Consider the following 18,380-nt stretch of genomic DNA (forward strand, 5'->3'; position numbering starts at 1 on the left):
ATGTGAAGGAATTACACAAATGCACACCACGTTTTCTCATTGAAAATAGGTACATTTCAAGATATCACTGTCCTGGTCACGAAAGCAAAGTTTGTGGGGAATAATAGCCATTTTCGGTACCTTTGAGGCATAAGCAATTAGGAAATAACACTTACTACTCAGGAACAAAAAACATTTTTGGCGCCCTGCATGTGCTTGTTCCCTGCCCGAAGCTACACGCTCCGCGCTCGCTGGGTCTCTGCAGAAGTTTTAGTTTTGGCACTCCTGAGTGACATCCCTTGGAATTTTTTCGATTCTCGGGACACGGCCAGAAATGTTGTCCCCCACCTCCTCCCCAAACCCATTGACAATTGACGACTCCCAGGTGAGAAACGATATATTGTAAATCGCACCTTTCGGCTCCGCAGATGTTTATACGATTTAATTGGCTTACGTTTTAATCTGTTGAGCGTCGTGAAAAATTCGTGGGCACCAGCCCACACCTACTGCGCAAATAGTTTTGAGGACAGGACTTGCTTTGGGCTGTTTAAAATGCCTCTCGAGAATTTACGGCTACCATAATTTGCCTTTCATAATTCACAATTATTGAGCGGTGGCCAAGACACCAGTGGGAACCGCACGTGATGGCCAAAGCCGCCAGTTAGACTGGTGCCTGTGACTAAAACTTCCCAGAATGTGCCGAATCCCATCAGATCTCTGAAGCATGGTTGAGCTTGGTTAGTATTTGGAAGGATGTTGCAGGCTTGGGCCGGGAACTGCCCAGGAGACGGCAGCAGAGCAATGCAATGAAGCTAACCGTGTGGAAGCGCGTGTGCTCGACAAATTCTTTGCTGGCGTCCTCCCACATGACGCTCAATAAGGGGACGAGCTCAACATCTGAATTTAGGAGGACCCTCTATAAAAAGAGTTGAGACATACGTTGATGGGGCTTTTCCGGGTGTACTAAATCCATACTATGCCCTCTCTGTCCCTTCCCTGTGCGTGTGTGTGCGCAGTCGGCCAGAGTGTACTCCTCCACGCTGGCATCTTCGGCGCAAGTCGGCACGCGCTTGCCGGATCACAAGCCCAAGGGCTCCGTTCTGGAGCCCGCGTTCGCCCACGCCCTGAAGACGGCCAAGATGCCGCCCGACGGCCAGCTGGGAGGGGGCGGCGTTGGTAGCGCCGCCGCGGTGGGAGGCACGAGGGGAGGACCGGCTTCCTTCGGCGGGCCTGTGCCCATGCCTGGTCACAGCGCCACGTCCATCATTAGCTCCATGCTGCACAACCTCTCGCCGCAGGTGGGCCGCTAGAGCAGGGTGCTGCCTGCTAGGGCTGCTCCCAAGATAATCAATCGATCAATATTCATGTTGTGTGTCAATGTCGCCCTCAATAAAGTAGGCATTGACGCTCATTTACAGCGGAAGGGTTGGGTAAATTAATGGCAGGTGCCTGTAATGCAATGATCGACCTTGCACCTGCACACCAGCTGATTCCATGGCTCTCATCTCCTTAGTGCACAACTGCTCCACACATTGCCCTGTAATTATCAGAGTAAGCCTCAACCAATTCTCCAGTCTTGAATCTATGGGTAGTGTTGAGTCTATGGGTAGTGTTGAGTCTATGGATAGTGTTGAGTCTATGGATAGTGTTGAGTCTATGGGCAGTGTTGAGTCTATGGGCAGTGTTGAGTCTATGGGCAGTGTTGAGTCTATGGGCAGTGTTGAGTCTGTGGGCAGTGTTGAGTCTATGGGTAGTGTTGAGTCTATGGGCAGTGTTGAGTCTATGGGTAGTGTTGAGTCTATGGGCAGTGTTGAGTCGATGGGCAGTGTTGAGTCTATGGGCAGTGTTGAGTCTATGGGCAGTGTTGAGTCTGGACAGTGTTGAGTCTATGGGTAGTGTTGAGTCTATGGGCAGTGTTGAGTCTATGGGCAGTGTTGAGTCTATGGGCAGTGTTGAGTCTATGGGCAGTGTTGAGTCTATGGGCAGTGTTGAGTCTATGGGCAGTGTTGAGTCTATGGGCAGTGTTGAGTCTATGGGCAGTGTTGAGTCTATGGGCAGTGTATTACGTTGAACTTCTTTCGCACCGTATGTCGCCAAACGTGCTAATCAGAGGTGTGGGGGGGAAGGACAACAACTCTGATGGGCTCACACAATCTTGAAGAGCCCATAAGAGAGCACCGTAGGGATAAACACACAAGACAAACATGGAAATAACGATCCCCCACGTAGCATTCTCTCATTTAGCACGGAGCATTCCTTAAATTTTAACTTAAAGCTTTCATGACTGCAGGGATTAATGTTCTTTCGGTCTTTCGGTAAAGTCACGTAGATAGCTTCAAAGAAAATAAAAAAAAACTACGACGTTTCGATCGCAACACAAGTGTTCGTCATCCCCCTCTTCCTGGTTTTTTTGAACCTATCTACGTGACTTTACCGAAAGACCCAAAGAATATTCATTCCTGCAATATGGCGTTCCATTCCGAACCAGGGGCATAATCGGCAGTAAGCGTCAACCTGTGTTGGGGCTTGCTTAGATCAACTCGGCCTTAAATGAGGACTTGGCCATGGTGTGTAAGTAAGCTTCAGCATGTGGTGCTCACTCAGACGAGACTGTGCGGATAACATTTTCCCTCAAGCTTTTTCCATGCTGCCAACGTCATTGTAACCAATGTCAGGAGACAGTTTGCCGCTCTTTATTGTGCTAACCCTTCACCCCGCCGTTACGAAAACATCTTAGTTTCCCCCTTGACCTGACACTCACCCCCAACCCACGAGGAAAAAAAAATGTTCGGCTCGTTTTCCATTCTGCCCCCAACGATAAAAAGCAAAACCCCTCCCCGTAACCACAGCAAAAACAGCTTGCGTCCTGCCTGGTTGGAATTCCATTCCAGCACCTGACTTCTAAGGCGCATAGCCCTGCATCTCAAGCTTTAATCCACGGATTTACGATCCATCTGTAATGCATTGATTCCCCCGGATAGCAAGGTCGGCAGTTCAAATCGCAGTTGTGGTTGACGAGGCCTCATCGATGTTGTGTTTACGATGTCGGCAGACTGAGCACCGGCCCATGTGGCTGTTGCACAGGTGTTGGGAATGCTAAATGATGCACCAAGGGACAGGCTGAGACTAATCGAGGGCTGGTTCCTGCCCCAGGAATGTTGTATTACCGATACCATAGTAGGTCTAAGGACTATGGAAACAAATGTTGATGGCAACACTGATTTAAACAGTTCTACGATCGACTTGGTTATGAAACATGCTGGTTCCCATCGTAAAAATGTGGAATTTTAAACCACTGGCTCGGCTCCACGAGTGGGGACGGTTAGTGCACATTCTGGGTGCAATGAAACATCGATTCACCCATTAACCTCTTATTCTCAAGATCAAGCTGTGTGCCACTGGAGGCGCTACCATTCACCATAATGTAAAAAAAAAATCTTGAATTAAATCGCAGCCCTGAATTGCAACAGTTCATAAAATCGTGGGGCGGGAGTGGGGGCAGAGCCTCCCACTTGTTTAGCAGGGGTGGGAAACCTCTGACTCGCAGCACGCACGCAGCTCTTGACTTCATACGGCCGACGGCCACGCGAGCCCTACTACCACTTCTGAACAACCTTTCAAATGATAGGGGAATGCTTTCGACCTTGGTGCACTCGACTTGCTGCTTTTGACTGCGAGGGCATGTTGCAGTCATGGTGACCGCGAGGGCATCCGTCAATGTGTTGCTTGCCGAACCTGCGGCCTTTGGTAAGATGTTCCCGCACCCCCTTAGCGCTGCTCGTACAGCAATCCAACTCTTTGACTTTGCCCGCACGTCTCACCGTCTCTTCCTCCTCCTCCTCGACGCCTCTTGCTCTGAAGGTTACAATGTCGGTGTCGCAGCCACGCACTCTGTTGCTGCCCGGCGGAGGGATGGGCGTTCCTCTCCCGGGCGGCCCCACCGTAGCGCCGACACCGCTGCCCATCAGCAGGCCCCGCTCGAGCCCCTCGGTGGCGGTCGGCTCGACCACCCATGCGTGCTCGCCCCTCGCCGTCACGCTGCCCGCGCTGCACCCTCCGGCCGTGCTCTCCTCGGCCGTCAAGCCCTCCCAGGTAACTGCGCAAAGATTAATTTACACCGCTGGGTTTTAAGCAGGGTTTTAACCCGCTACGCTCCCGTTCGACCCCAACACGCAAACATGTACACCTTCGGCCATGCACAATGTTCCCGCGTTCAGTTATTGTCCCCTGGCTAGTGCCTCTTCCGGCCGTCGCGGCACGTTTGGGAGTGGGCGATGTATTAGCAGGACGTCATTAGCCCGCGAGCAGCCCCCCCATAGTCGTCGTGGTAAACGTACCTCCCGTCGTTTCAGGCCATCTTGGCTCCGATCGCGGCGCTCATCCCGCCGTGCCCGACGCCCGGCGCCATGAGCTCTTCGTCCCCGGCCATGATCGGGCCTTACTCATCCTCGGGTCCACCGCCACTGCACTCCTACAACCATGCCGCGCTGGGCGGCCACCCCGCCATGGGGCCCCCGTCGCCCTTCCACGGACACCAGAAGATCCTTTCGCTCTCGACCCAGGCGAGCGCGGACGGTGGAGGCGGCGGCGGCGGCGGCCAGCGGGACCGGGCGACGCCGCTCAACGGCTTCAGTCCCTCGGCGCTGTCGGTGAGCGGTGACGGCGTGGGGTCCCAGCCGTCTGCAATGGCCGGTGGTGGCGGCAACACGTCTCCTGCCGGGGTGTCGGGGGACGCCGCGCAGAATGGAGCTCTGCTGGCCGCCAGCAGGGGTGGGGGGGCGTCGGAGCGGAGTGCAGCCGGCGCAGAGGACAGGACCTCGATCGCAGGCATGGCGTCGGGGCAGAAAGCGTCGCTCGACTCGCAAGGTGACGACGCCTGCGCAGGGGCTGCGTTGGCGCGCACCTCCCGGGGTGGTACATTTGGGGGCTTGTGCTGAGATTGTGTGTGAGAAGCTCCCAGCCTCGTGTGGCGAGATGTTAACTGCCTCACCTGGTATACAGGAAGTCGTGGGTTTGATGCCGACCCTCACGCCTGTTGTGCATTTATAGTTTTCTCTCTCCCCGTGGTCACGTGGATTTTTCCTCCGGGTCCTCCGGTTTTTTTCCTCCACATTTCGAATCAAGATCAATCGTTTAGAGTATTTGGCTGCTATTAATTTCCACATGTTAAGCCACTGCGTTGAGCTATCATTTGTGGCCAGGCCGCTTCTGAAAAAGAGATATATAGCTCAGTGGGCCTTACCTGTAAAATAAAAATAGTTTTAGTTTTTACAAATCGTTAAGATAAAAATAGTTTATATTTGTCGTGTACTGAGGAGGTGGCCTGGGCAAACAGCTGGGCCAATGCCAGCTGTTTGCCCAGTAGCAAGTTCAATAACTATCAACTTGCGTCACGTACTCCTGGGAGTTATTACCACAGCACATGGGTTTGTGAAACAATCTATTCAGACCTTTGGGTGTTTACCCTCGTGTGTGCGTATTGTGTCTGCACGTATTCTATTTTGCTCCCGCATGAAAAACATTATTTAAGACGGAATTAGACAACCATCCAAAAGCATGACCTGTCTGAAAAGAAAAGTCTTGACTCCTTGATAAATAAAGGACATTGTTATTTATTATTAGGATCATACTGCATCACACTAACGGCTACACCACCACTCTAGCCGTGACGTGCAAAATATATTTAAAAAAATTCTTATTAAAGTTTCGTGACCAATGGCCATTTTCCCGGACGAATAAATAGATTTTATTTTTCCAGTAAATTCTTTTTATATTTTCAGTAATTCTTTAATGGATAAATTCCATGTGCTCTGATTTACACTGGGTTGGCTTACACAGTGAGCCTCATCTCAAGGGAGCCGACAATGCACTCTTCCACTGTTAAACGACCTATGAACCCGAGCAGCCAGATGCACCACATGATGTCACACTTGGGCTCTCCAAACCTGAATAACACACGTGGCTTTGCGAGCAGTGGCGGTCGCTGGATGACACGGCATCGCAGCTGTGAGCCCCGTTTTCACGTAGAGCAGAGCTGGGGTTCCTACGGACCGGAGGCCGCTGTCGTACCCGTCCCACCACGGTGTTTCGTACGGCACACGGACACACGAGGCCCACCACTTGCAATTGCACCGCAGATGATTTTTTATCCGTTTCCGCAAACATCTTAGTCGCACTAATCGGGCACGAGAGAGGGGGAATATTGTCAACCTCGGCAACAGCACTACTTTCAGCGCCGCTGTCAGTGACTTCTGTGACTGCCGCTGTGTACTTCTAGATTTGAAGTTTTCGTGACTGCAAGGATTCATACTCTGTTTTTTTCGGTAAAGTCACCTAGGTAAATATTCTTAGGTTTTTTCGGTAAAGTCACGTAGGTAAAAAAATAAAATTAAAATTAATAAAAGTAAAATAAAAAATAAAAAATGTTTTCTTTTTTATTATTTTATTTTACTTTTATTAATTTTTATTTTTTACCTACGTGACTTTACCGAAAAAACCTAAGAATATGAATCCTTGCAGTCACGAACGCTTCAAATCTAGAATCACCTAGGTAAATTTTTTAAATAAATTAACTCACGACGTTTCGGAAGCAACACAAGCCTCCATCATCAGGTGTAACTGCTCCAGTGATATTGCTGTAGTGTATGAAGAGAGATATTCAGAGACACGTGTTTTTATATAGGGTGCTCGGCAGGGAGGAGCCAATGAGGCGGGGGGGGGGGGAGATAACCATCTCGGTTCTTGTACAATAAATGTACGGTGCCTGTATGATGAATGGCGAATGAAATGAAACACTGTTGGAAATCAAAATTTCTTAGTGATGGTGGTGTATCATCAGGCTGAATATGACTGTAAAAGTATAAGAATCAATATGGATATGCTGCGTACTTGTTCAACACGTGTATTGTTTATCACGCTATTGAGTAACACTGCTCAAGTCTATATTGATGTACTAAAGTTCTATTCGACCTTGGATAAGGAAAAGAGGGTTCTCCACCTTGACGTTAGAGGGGACTGGTGTGTGATTTGCCCTGTTTGTAATTACAGCTGCGGCTGGGTCCATGTCTCTGTCGGATCCGTTCGATGCCCTCTCTCTCTACTCCAAAGACCCCGATGGCCGGGATCTACCCGAAGGTAACGCAGTAGTAGTAGTCCTCCTGCCCTTTTTCTGCCCTGCAAAGTCACTTGAGGCCATTCTCGGGGGTCTACTCTGGTCAGGCATTGAATTACCCAGTCATAGAACGAGAGCCCTAAGTACCCTGCTATCGCTGTCGCTCATGACTAAATCCTTGTACCCACCTCAATCATTCTGTCACCGTTTTGTAAGCTATGTCAGGCGACCTTGAGTGACGGCACTCTATAAATATAAATTAGATGCTGTATGTCAGATTGCCACCTGCTGTGGAAACGAGTTGGTGCCCCGTAGGGACTGTTGCAGCAAGTTAGGCGGCAGACGAATCTCAGTGGAGTTTTGAGCGTTATCCTTTTGGTGTGCGCGCGCGTTTGCTCCAGTTCGTCTGCAGTGAATATCACAATTAATTGGCCAATATTCATATATTAAAACTCGTGCAGGGAGACTTGGGTTGACTTTAATGGGAACAAATTTGAAATGAAGTTATCCTCAAAATAATGACATGCGTTTGTTCCAAAAAACGTATGCAAACGTTTGTGTGATGGGAACGTGTGTTGTGTTTTTTTACTGTTGGTAATGAATCCCAAATGAACTCGGTATTTGCATTTGAATGAGCAGAGTTTTGTGTCCCAATGAGAGGCTCCTTTACATTGGCGTTACATCGCACGTTCACGTGTACAGCCTGCGCTGTGCACAGCACGTTTAGTTTGTTGTCGTTCTGCCCGCACCTTCGAATAGCACGGTTAGCTACGTACAGTGCACATATATGTAACCTTTTGTGCCTTCGTTTGTGTTTGCAGACCAGAGGCTTCTGCAATTTTTCTTCAATTACGGAATTCAAGTAAGTCGTTTAAATTATTATTTTGGTACTCATTTTGTTCAAAGCCACAATTCATGATGTTGCAATGGGAAATGTGTGCACGTCTTGAGCGTGCTTTGCGTCATCTCTCTGTGCGGTGCGAAGAAGTACAGTTCAACACATTCAGATGTAGTTGGGTAGAGGTAGCTATAAGGGTGGCCAATGTATCGGGGTAACCTGTTTTTTTTTAAACTGATATTTTTTTTTCTCTTGAACGACTGGTACGGAAGTGGAGGGAACTCATTGCGGCCTCATCTCCCATAGGGGATGAGGAGGATTAACTAATAGGCGGAGGGGCATGTAGCTTGATGAACGCGCGTAGGTTTTAGTTTGTTCTCGATTTGACCTTTCCGTAATTAGATTACGTCTCTTTACATGTGGATTATTTTTTTTTTTAATGTACTTCATCCTTTATGCATTTGTACATTTTTTGGGAAGGAAACATACTTTTTTTTATGCATCCCATCCATTTCCCAAGCAATATTAGTTTTGATTAATTAAATAAGTAGCACTTAATTAGAAACCCACAAATGTGTGATGTCACTTTAATTTCACGTCATTACGTGGTCCAAGCAGACTGGGGCTGAAAAGAAAAACAAAAGCAGTTTGATGTTATTTGGCAGCTCAATAAATGTTTGTGTTCAATGAAAACATTGAATAAAACATTGTGTCTACATGAAGGGGGCCCCTGGCATTTATCGTAGGTTTTTATATTAATACGTTACTTTTACAAGCCCTTGCCAATCTCACCATTAGCATAGGCTTTTACACAGTAGCAAGCCATGCAAGAAACTAGCCAATCAATACAAGCTGGGGAGAAACTAATTCCAGATGGTGAGCATACCTCAGTGTTTGTGTTTAGTATTTTATTGCTGTTAACGTATACAAAATATTAATTTACACCAATAATTGTATCCAGTTAAAAACACATTTTTTTTGGGAACTGTGGCTCATACTTTCAAAGGCAATCAACCACTTTTATAGAATCTGGTGTGAATTGCAACACAGGGTAACCATAAATTCCAACACAAGGAGGTGTGTACTGGGTGTAATAAGCACAGAAAGAGACTTGGCTCTCTGGCTTACAAGCGCAAGGACACAGACTCTTCTATTAGGCTTCCAGCCGTTACCACCTCCAACGCCCCACCCACCCCTTTGATGAATCTTCATAAATCTGGGTCGTGATTTGCTTGAACGATCGATTGTTTTTCCCACTGGCACGTATCGTTTCCCCCCCCCCCCCCCCCACTGCGCCTTCTGCCTCGTTTGCACAGATTGTTCACTCCCATTATCCTAAATGTCAAACTACTGCTGGATGAAGGCATCTCTGCCCATGCCGTGCTAGCAATGGGCTGTTTACCATACTTCAACATGCTCGTCAGTATGGGTTGGTTTAAGGGAGGATCTCACTCGCCACTGATGTTACTGTGCTCATAATTCAGTGCGCTAACGACTGTGATACCTCTACCAATATAATTTTCACTAATTGTAAATCTTTACATGCACGATTTGATGCACATATTGTCACTGAATCTATTGCAGTCAATGCATTAAAGCATTGTTGCATGCCTGTGGCTTCTATTTATTGTTGAATCTTATTCATACATTAAAATATGCTTTGGAAAAGTAGAGACGAGAACTCAAGAGACCAGGATAGCCTCATTTGCGAGAGTGACTTGAGTCACCAAAAAATAAAGTACAGCAATGAAGCAAGTAGCAATGGGAACAAAAAAAACCGGTGTAATGGCATGCATGCCAACCTCGCTTAGATATAAAGAAATGTATTCCAATTCTTAGTGATTTGGAACATTTTCAAACGTGCGCGAATGTTTTCATACGTTGTGTGTATTGGTGGTTATCGGTGAAATGTTTTTGGTCAATGAAGCATTGATAACTTTATTTAGGAAAGTGGGTCGATGTGTATGTTCGTGTCATAGTGACAACTTCTAAGAGTAAAACTTGTTGCTAACCTTCCTCTAAACACTTTCCAACTATAATGGCTGGTAAACACCTCATTGGCAAGTCACATGGCTCAACTCAAAATAGAATGTTTGCGAGATCACATACCATCATCCCTGTGGAGTAGTCGATAAAATGAGTATCACTTTACATTCAGATGGGCTACGATTTACACGCAGAGCTGCATTTTCAGGAGACCAACAGAGATGGCGCACTGTGCATTGCTCATTTTAGCTGCGGTTGGTTTGGGTAACTTTTGATCAGACCTAGAGCACAACCACACTTGGACTATCAATAACTAACTCTTATTCTCATCCACCTTCACCATTTGTGCTCCAGGCGTTTGCGCAGGCACGCTGGCTGGGCCCCTACCAGTCTCTGCCGGGGCCCTGGACGTCCGTGTACCCTCCGGCCTCCTATGGCCTCACGCCCTCCCCGCAGCAGTCGCGCTACTTCCCGGCGGGCGACGTGAGCTGGCCCTCCGCGCAGTCCAACCCGGCGAGCAGCCACAACGGCGACTCGCTGGACGTGTGGGCGGCGTCCCCCGGCACTGCCTCCCACGTGCCCGACGCCGCCAAGGAGTGGCCGCCTCCTCAAGCCGTTGGAAGTGGCGGCGGCGGGGGCGGCTGGCCCCTCAACAACGGCGCGGTGGGCGATCAGCTCAAAGAGCAAGATGGCTCCGGCGGCGATGCCTTTGCCAATGGTATGGAGGCGGGCTCCATGTTTAACGCAACGAGCGGTGCGCAGGCTCACTTTCGAGGGGCGTGGGGCAGCGGTGGCGGTGGGGCCGGGGGGGCGCAGGGTGACGGCGGGCCGGGCGGCAGCGCGTACGGCGTGTCCTCCTGGCTCAACCACATGCAGGGAGGAGCGGTAGGCGGCCCACCCGACTTCCCGTCGCAGGGCTGCAAGGCGCAGTCCCTGTTCGATGGCGGCGGCGGCGGCGAGCAGCAGGGCAAGGTGAACACGTCCGGCGTGGCCATGGGCTTCCCCATGGATGTGCGCAGCCTCACGTCGCAGGCCGGCATGGGGCTGCTGAGCGTGCCGCCGCCACCGCCGCCGCCCCACTTCTCGGACTCGCAACCCGGCGGGGGCGGCGCTTCTGTGCCGCCCCCGCCGCCGCTGCCGCCGCCACCATTCGGCCCGTGCCCCGTCAGTTTCGCTGACGGCGGTGTGGGCCCCCCGTTCCCGCCGTTCCAGACGGTGCAGGCGGATATGGCGCTCGCCTCGAACAGCGCCGACTTCCGACCGAGCCCAAACTACTTTGCGATGGGCGTAGCGCACGGCCACCACGCGCAGCAGCACGGCCTGGAGTTCGGCGTCCCCAGGATGCCGCCGCCTCCGCCGGCGCCGGCGCCGCAGGGTATCGTGGGCAGCGGTGCGCGGGTTAGGGGCGAGGGGTCGCAGTTTGCCGGGGACCAGTGGTATCGGGGCGGGCTGGAGTGCTACGCCGACCCGGGCGGCGCGAGCCAGGTGCGGGCCGAAGCGATGCAGCGGGCGGTGAGGGATGGGGGAGCGGCTCCGCCGATGAGCACCGGCCCCTACACCGCGGGCGGAGGCAATGGCTTTCAGGTGTGGGGCTACGGCTACCAGTTTGTCCGTTTGCCACAGACCGAAGCCAGCCGGCCATTAGACCCACGAGGGCAGCCGGGATTTGAGAACAACCCGGCGATGTAATTTTTGGCGAGGGTGGGTGGGCGAGTGGGGGGGCAGGGGTGACGCCACACGGTGACGCGCGTATATACGGAGGGGTTAGGGGGGGGGTGGGAAACGCGAAGAAACATTTCTGAAGAGCTGATGTCAAATCGCACCGTTTTGTTTGCTTGGCTTTTTTTTTAGATTTTTTTTCATTAAAATGTTTTCGTAACGTTAGCGTGAAAATATCGTTAAATGCGTTCGGCGTAAAAAAAAACGCAGCGGAAAATAAACTAAAACCGAGAGGTGCGCGGTTAGCTAATCATGCTGAAATTAGCTGTAGTACAAAGCAGAGAGGAAAAAGATTGTGAAAGTTACACATCGTCTCACATTTAATGAAATCCACAAATTAGAATAATAAGTGGAGGAAATGGACAATGCCCTCGGGTAATTGTATTCACAAGGCCTGCTAATGTTCAGCCAATGAAAGGCTCACATGTTGTGCATTCGAGAGGTTGAAGTGAGTAAATTGGGTCTGAATGAGTTTATATTTTTAGTTGGAAAAGGCAACTAGCATAGCAGCTTGTACCGCATTTCGTATGTATTTTTCTGTTTTAACATTGTTATTAATCTAGAAAGTAAACACAAATTCTAAACCGATACCCAGTGCTAATTTACATTTTAAAACATCCAAAATCAGTACGCGCAAATTGTGTTCCTGATGTTATTTGTAGTTGTCACACCGGCAGCCATTGATGCTTGCGTTATCATAACGAAATCGATTATTTGTGTCGCAATAAATGGCGCAATAAGAGGAATACATTGTTGGAAATTTGAGAAGATGATGTGGGTCATTGTGTTGACCAAGCAGAGTTCAGTACAACTCACTGGACCTTGAGAAGGTCTTTTCTCTGGGTCGTTAGCGAACGAGCGTCGATATTTTCTCTGCTTAGTTTAAATTCCTGATTATTTTTTTTTCTTCCCTTTCTTTAAAAAATAAAAATGAAATATTAAATGCCGACGCAACAGAATGCTCGTATTTCTTGACAGTTTGATGAAAATCATAATTGACGCGCCAATGACACGCACACGCGGTCGTGTTTTTACCGTTTAGAAACGTTCTTACCGGCGCCGGGAGTAAGGGGAAAATTTATCCTTCGAGCGATTTTATCCGTTTTGTACTGATATTTTAATAATAAGAATTAAAATGTTTTCTTCTTTTTTTTTCACAGTATGTCGTGTAATCTTTAAGCGGAGGACGTCGAAATCGCCTTCCGTTGGCGGATTTCAAATACCTAGTCGGGGTTCTTGTGTTGCAATCAATCTAGGGAAGGCCTTGTAGACAAATGTGATGTCAAACCTTCCAGATTTCAGGGGGTTCTCGTTGACTGTCCACACATCAATAATCATGCCGCACAAAGGGGGTGAATAATTACAGAAAGAAACTACAAATACTGGAGAGTATATTTTACTCGACGGTATACATAATGCAGATGAAGTCAAATGGTCGCTGTGCTTTGCAGCTTTTTTTACCTACTGAAGTTTTGAGTCAACACGATTGCTTTTTTGGTGGTTAAAGTACAGCCTGAACTTGTGTATCAGCAGCAGAACAGATGAAATGTCAACTGACAGACAACAATGAAAAATGGTGCTAATGTAATTAACAAGCGCGTAGTGCTTTGGTGTCCAATTTTGTTGTTCCGCACTTCGCGAAGGGCGCCCTGGATGCGGCATATCGGCCCAAAGATATTTTTTCTCCACCTCCCAATTCGGGCCTTGGGGAGAATATGCCCGCGAGCTGTTTGGGCGCATCTATGGGATAATTCACTGCCTGGTTAAATGCGCTATCGGCCGTTTTTTTGAAGCACAAAGTGGAAAAGGGGACACGTGGCACTAAGCCAACTGTCCGCTTTTACCGACTTGCCATTCGTAGAAATGTTGCCTGCAGGAGCTTATTCCTGTGAGTTAAAAGAAACGCTGAGACAGGATGCGGCTAAAATCCCTCTCCTTGGTCTGGAAGGTTTTGCATTGGCATACAAAGAAGGAAAGCTGCAGAACTATGCATTTAAACAGTACCACCAACAGTGCAGTGGCGGTCTATCTTCATGGGTGAGGGGTTGTCAGCGTTCTTATTTCACAGCATTGTTCTGCTCTCTTCGTCTGACGTCTCGTATTCGTCACACGCAACTGTACTCACCTACAAAGCCAATCTCGATTCTGCTCGGCAATTAACAAGTGATTTTACAAAAATGGTTTATGCAGAATCGTACGCAGGAATATTTCTTTGAAATGACATTGGTAATTTTCATTCATCATCGACAGCCATCGGTAGGCCTGCCTCACATTATCACCATGCCTCAAGGTCTCGCCATGCCACGATCCATCTCCCTTCTGCCCATGTTCACTGGGTTGGCTGCTGTACGTTTACAAAGGAATGAACACGTGGCCGGAATTGGCAATCTGGTGGTTTTAACTCCTGAGTTAGGCAAGGGTTCTGTTGGTATCAGACGGTATCACTGGCATTCTCACACACTGGCAAATCATTTGTGGAAAATGCAATGCTCTTCCTGGCAGGAAGAAGACCGCGAGAGCCAGCTGTATGGGATATAATTCCTTACTTTCAATTTCAGATTGGGATGGTATTGCAACACACCGTTCTGTCCTTGGGTTCATTCATCCTCACTTTATAAATGTCAAGATATGCCACTGCTACTGTTGGAAGAAAAAGCTCGACGCAAAAGTGAACGTCTTTTTTCATTGCATGTGCGTAGATTTTGTCGAAGAGAATTTACCCCAAAACCCGTTGTCGTCTTTTTTTGTTCCACGTGCGTGCGTGCGGGTTGGGGGTGGGGGGGATAGGGTTGACAAAAAAACAGAAACGCGTAATATGCGATTTAAAGTAAAAACAAACAAAAAACTATTTTCTTATCACGTTTAAATGTATTACGTCGCCTGTGCCTATATGAATACAAGCGGAAATGCGATTGCCAAAGCTCTCAAGGGTCTGTGTGTTTGATATTTGTATTGGCGTCAAAGCAATGCGTACCAAAATGGCTACAGACGTCTCCACCCCACTTCAACCGTGACGTTCAACAAACCGTATCATGGCTACTTGCCCCAACCATGACTGGATCTAGCTCGTACACTTCGTGGTGTGCAGTCAGATATCTGACCAGGCGTATAACGACGCATCGGTTAATAGTCGTTTGGTGGGCTCACGATGCACACGTGGCATCGTGCGTGTAAAAATCGATCTACGATCCGTGCAAATGACACTCAAAACGGTGTGCAAAAGTTGCATTGAGTACTGTGTAACTGAGTGAAATTGTGATTTTTCTTTTCAAATGACAAACAATACAAAGGATATGGAAATTAACAACTTGGAACAGATCCCTGAATTATATCACAACCTGAAAGTGTGACAGTGGAATCGCTTTGTGGGGTGAATGATTAGCAAACGATTTCTGACGCCGAATTGTTTACGATGTGGGGACGAGAGGCCATTTCTCAAATGTGTTTGATTTGAGTGGTTTAACGAATGATCATCGTATACTAAAGTTCATCCATTGGAATTTTGTGATTTTATTCCATACCATTCTTCGATAAAAAAAAGTCACCTTATCCCATTTATTAGCATGGTTAGTTATGCATGGTGCAAAATAACCTCTACATACATATAAAATACAGTAAATTATACAGTTTTATATTCGTTCAAATGATGGCTGTAAAACTGTTATTTCTCAAACGAAGTTTTTGGCCTCAAATTGGCTTCTTTGTTGCCTTAGCTTGGATCTTGCACCTCTTCCAAATAAGCCATAACCATTAGATGGGTTACAGCACAGGAGTGGAGGGCCCCCACACACCTTTTGAAAAGAATTGCAATCGTATATATAAATGACTGCGACAGTCTTGCTTGAGGGAAGTATGCCATGATACAACGATTGAAGCAAAAAAAAGTGCTTTCAGAAAAAAAGTTACTTGGTATTGTTACATTAAAAGGCTTACCAATGACCTGCGGATTTCACTGGCAATATGCCCAGCAGGAGAACATAGCAAAAACAACAAGCCCTTTGCGAGTGCGAATACATGCATGTATATACACGTCCAAACCTTTAATGGCATTGACTGGGGAAACAGAAATCCATACTGGACAACAATTAACGACATGCATTTTTTAACCTTGGAACCTCATGAGGAAATAGGACTTAATGGAACCAAAAAAAATATGCAGTGCGCCTGAGTTGAAATGTGATGAGTCTTGGGTCACTGTGGGAGGTGAAAATTAGTATATGCTAAGGAGTGTAAATTAACCTGACAATTCGTGGCCAAACCCATGTTAAATTTAGCAACTGTGAAGCAGTGGGGGTTTTATAAGAATTACCTGTCTGAGTTAGGCAGGTAGTTCAGAGGTCAAAGTGCAAAGCCAGCACTACTGACATCCTGGGTTCGAATCTAGGCAGCTGTGATTAAGATAGGCTATCTCGTGTACAATGCTGATGGTCTCAGCCGAATCACCAATAATTCTACACAAACTTAATAAAACTAGATTTTGCACTTGATTTTAATCCATTAAAGCACGGGCAATTGAACTTGTTTTGCCTCATTCGATTATATTATAATTATCTGACAGCAGAGGTTGTAAGTGTCCAGGATTAAACGGCCACTTACATTTTTTTCGGAGTTTTCTGAGAAGTCACGTGTCCAGGGCAAGATGGGTGCACGGCCAATAGCACAATTGGGATACATTTTGGTGGAAAGGAACAAATAAGGACTTGCTCGCCACGCATTGTTTTAAATTGACGTTAACGTTTTTGTGATTTAAATAAATTAATTAAAGTATGCTCCCTTTACTTAAGGTAATAATTGTGTGTTTCTTTTGTATGGAGGTAAATACGTAACAAACATGACACTTCACATTGTCAATGTTAATTTGAAACATTTATGTGGCGCGTACAATTCAAGAATATTTCTATACCTGAAAAAATATTAAGTTGCCGTTAAATGATAGCACTGTATCAGAAGATTAATGAGTTGACATTTTATTTGGGAAAACTTCATTCATTTGTTTAATAACTGGGGGGGGTCCTAAAAACAACTTAAGAAGCCTTATGGAGATGCAATTCTTGGTTAGAAAATGTGTGTTGTTTGACCACAGATCTTATTCATGCCCCCTGTATGGCTTTCAAAGCTGCGTATTTCTTTTCATCCTGTCAGATAGCCCACTGAAACCTCCCCCATCGTTGCTGTGTTTGGGCCACAGGTGATGACATTTCTCGGTACGCGATGATTGTACGCTTGTACAATGCCGTGAAGGCAGGTGATGTGTGGACAGCTGTGTGAGGGCGGGTGGGAAAGCAGGGCTGTGAGGTTGACCCGTTTTGTATCCGAGCATTGCCTTATTATACGCGTTAAATAAAAGCTTCGTGCGCGCATTTTGTGTGTGTTTTCTACATCAGTGCCTCCCGATTAGCACTGGTTGGGTGCATACGGTGTGAAAGAAGTTCAATACAGTGCATACAATGCCCCCATCTACAAGTCTTTACATTTAGCATATTCCCGCAGGAGCAGGGGATTTGTGCAGAGTAGGCTTTTGACGGTGGCTATTCAGTGCCTGTCTCCGCCACCTAACATACCCTGCAGTCTACCCACAATCCTTCACTTTCTCCAATGCACCACGAGCAAATGCATCGTGGGCTAAAGCCACCAATTTGGCATCATTATTGTATGCCATGAAGTGTATTATACAAGGATAGTGACATAAGAATATCAGAAGAATACGTTTAAAACATTTTTTGAAGTTTCCTGCAACACTAACTGTCCCAAAAATATTCCATCTTGAAAATGTTAATTGTGTATTCTGCTGTGGCAAACTGACACATGCATATTTTAAAACGTGTTTAACCATGAAAGCCTCACCGAGTCTCAACTAATTTTCAGGGGTCAGACCACGTTTTTGAAGTAGGGACGATGCTGCTTTGTGTAATCCCGATTTAATAATTTGCAGGCAATCTTTCGGCATCGGCACGTTTGGCCAATACCAGTTACATTGTGCGTTGCTTTTCGCTATGGGTGTAAACCAGGGTAAACGCATGCCGCACAGCGAGAGAACATACAAATTGAACACAAAACCCCAATTCGGGCATTGAGGGGTGATTACCACTGCGTCACGCAGCCACCTCATCGGCAGTGTCCACAATGTCGAAATTTGGTCGTCATTGCGTGAAATCTAAACCGGTCGAGGAGGGAAGGCTGGACACATTCAGCTGCTCAAATTGTTTAAACCGTTAGAATCCATAACATGAGCTGAAAAGACCCGTCGTGTTCAGAGGAATGCTTTTTTTTCTGAGACCCAAGTCTGCATGAGAACACTAAAGCGGCCCTTTTTGGCTCAAGTGAATATTGTCGCAGGCACACCACACGGTACGTGCTTTAAGTTTGGTGCAACCTGGTGGCTCATTAGACAAATGATTGCATCTTGGCCTGAAGCTCCCATGACAAGTATGCAGGGCCCTGTGTGTATCCCACAGTCAAGTACACGAGAGAGTGTTGAAACGCAGTGGCGGCTCCTGCAAAATCTCTTAGGGGGGGGCAAATGTCTGGATGATTGATAAGGATAAGGTCCACCCATGCAATGGATAAATTAACAGCTTAAGCATGTAAAGGCAACTTCACTTTTTTAATATTAATGAAAAATAAAGTGACTCTTACAATACATCTTGTTTGTTTCTATACTCACTATTAATACAATCCACTCAAGTTTCTTTTATTAAAGATTCCACTAGGTGGCGACAAATTATATTGTTGGATGAAACGTGCTTA

At 47.2% G+C, this 18,380-nt stretch overlaps 1 protein-coding gene across 1 annotated transcript in view; it reads left to right on the forward strand.

The window, feature by feature from the left end:
* The window catches only part of LOC133343108 (proline-rich protein 12-like), an 80,985-nt gene extending 63,992 nt beyond the window's left edge, over positions 1-16,993 (forward strand). The window contains exons 13-18 of the mRNA XM_061552613.1: positions 996-1,277; positions 3,841-4,071; positions 4,332-4,845; positions 7,027-7,113; positions 7,912-7,952; positions 10,269-16,993. Of these exons, the coding sequence (XP_061408597.1) occupies positions 996-1,277; positions 3,841-4,071; positions 4,332-4,845; positions 7,027-7,113; positions 7,912-7,952; positions 10,269-11,603 (2,490 nt within the window). The 3' untranslated portion in view covers positions 11,604-16,993. The remainder of the gene's footprint in view (positions 1-995; positions 1,278-3,840; positions 4,072-4,331; positions 4,846-7,026; positions 7,114-7,911; positions 7,953-10,268) is intronic.
* Positions 16,994-18,380: the final 1,387 nt, after the last annotated feature.

This window comes from Lethenteron reissneri, chromosome 16, assembly GCF_015708825.2.
Source record: "Lethenteron reissneri isolate LAM-NWPU_2019-01 chromosome 16, ASM1570882v1, whole genome shotgun sequence".
NCBI lineage: Eukaryota > Metazoa > Chordata > Hyperoartia > Petromyzontiformes > Petromyzontidae > Lethenteron > Lethenteron reissneri.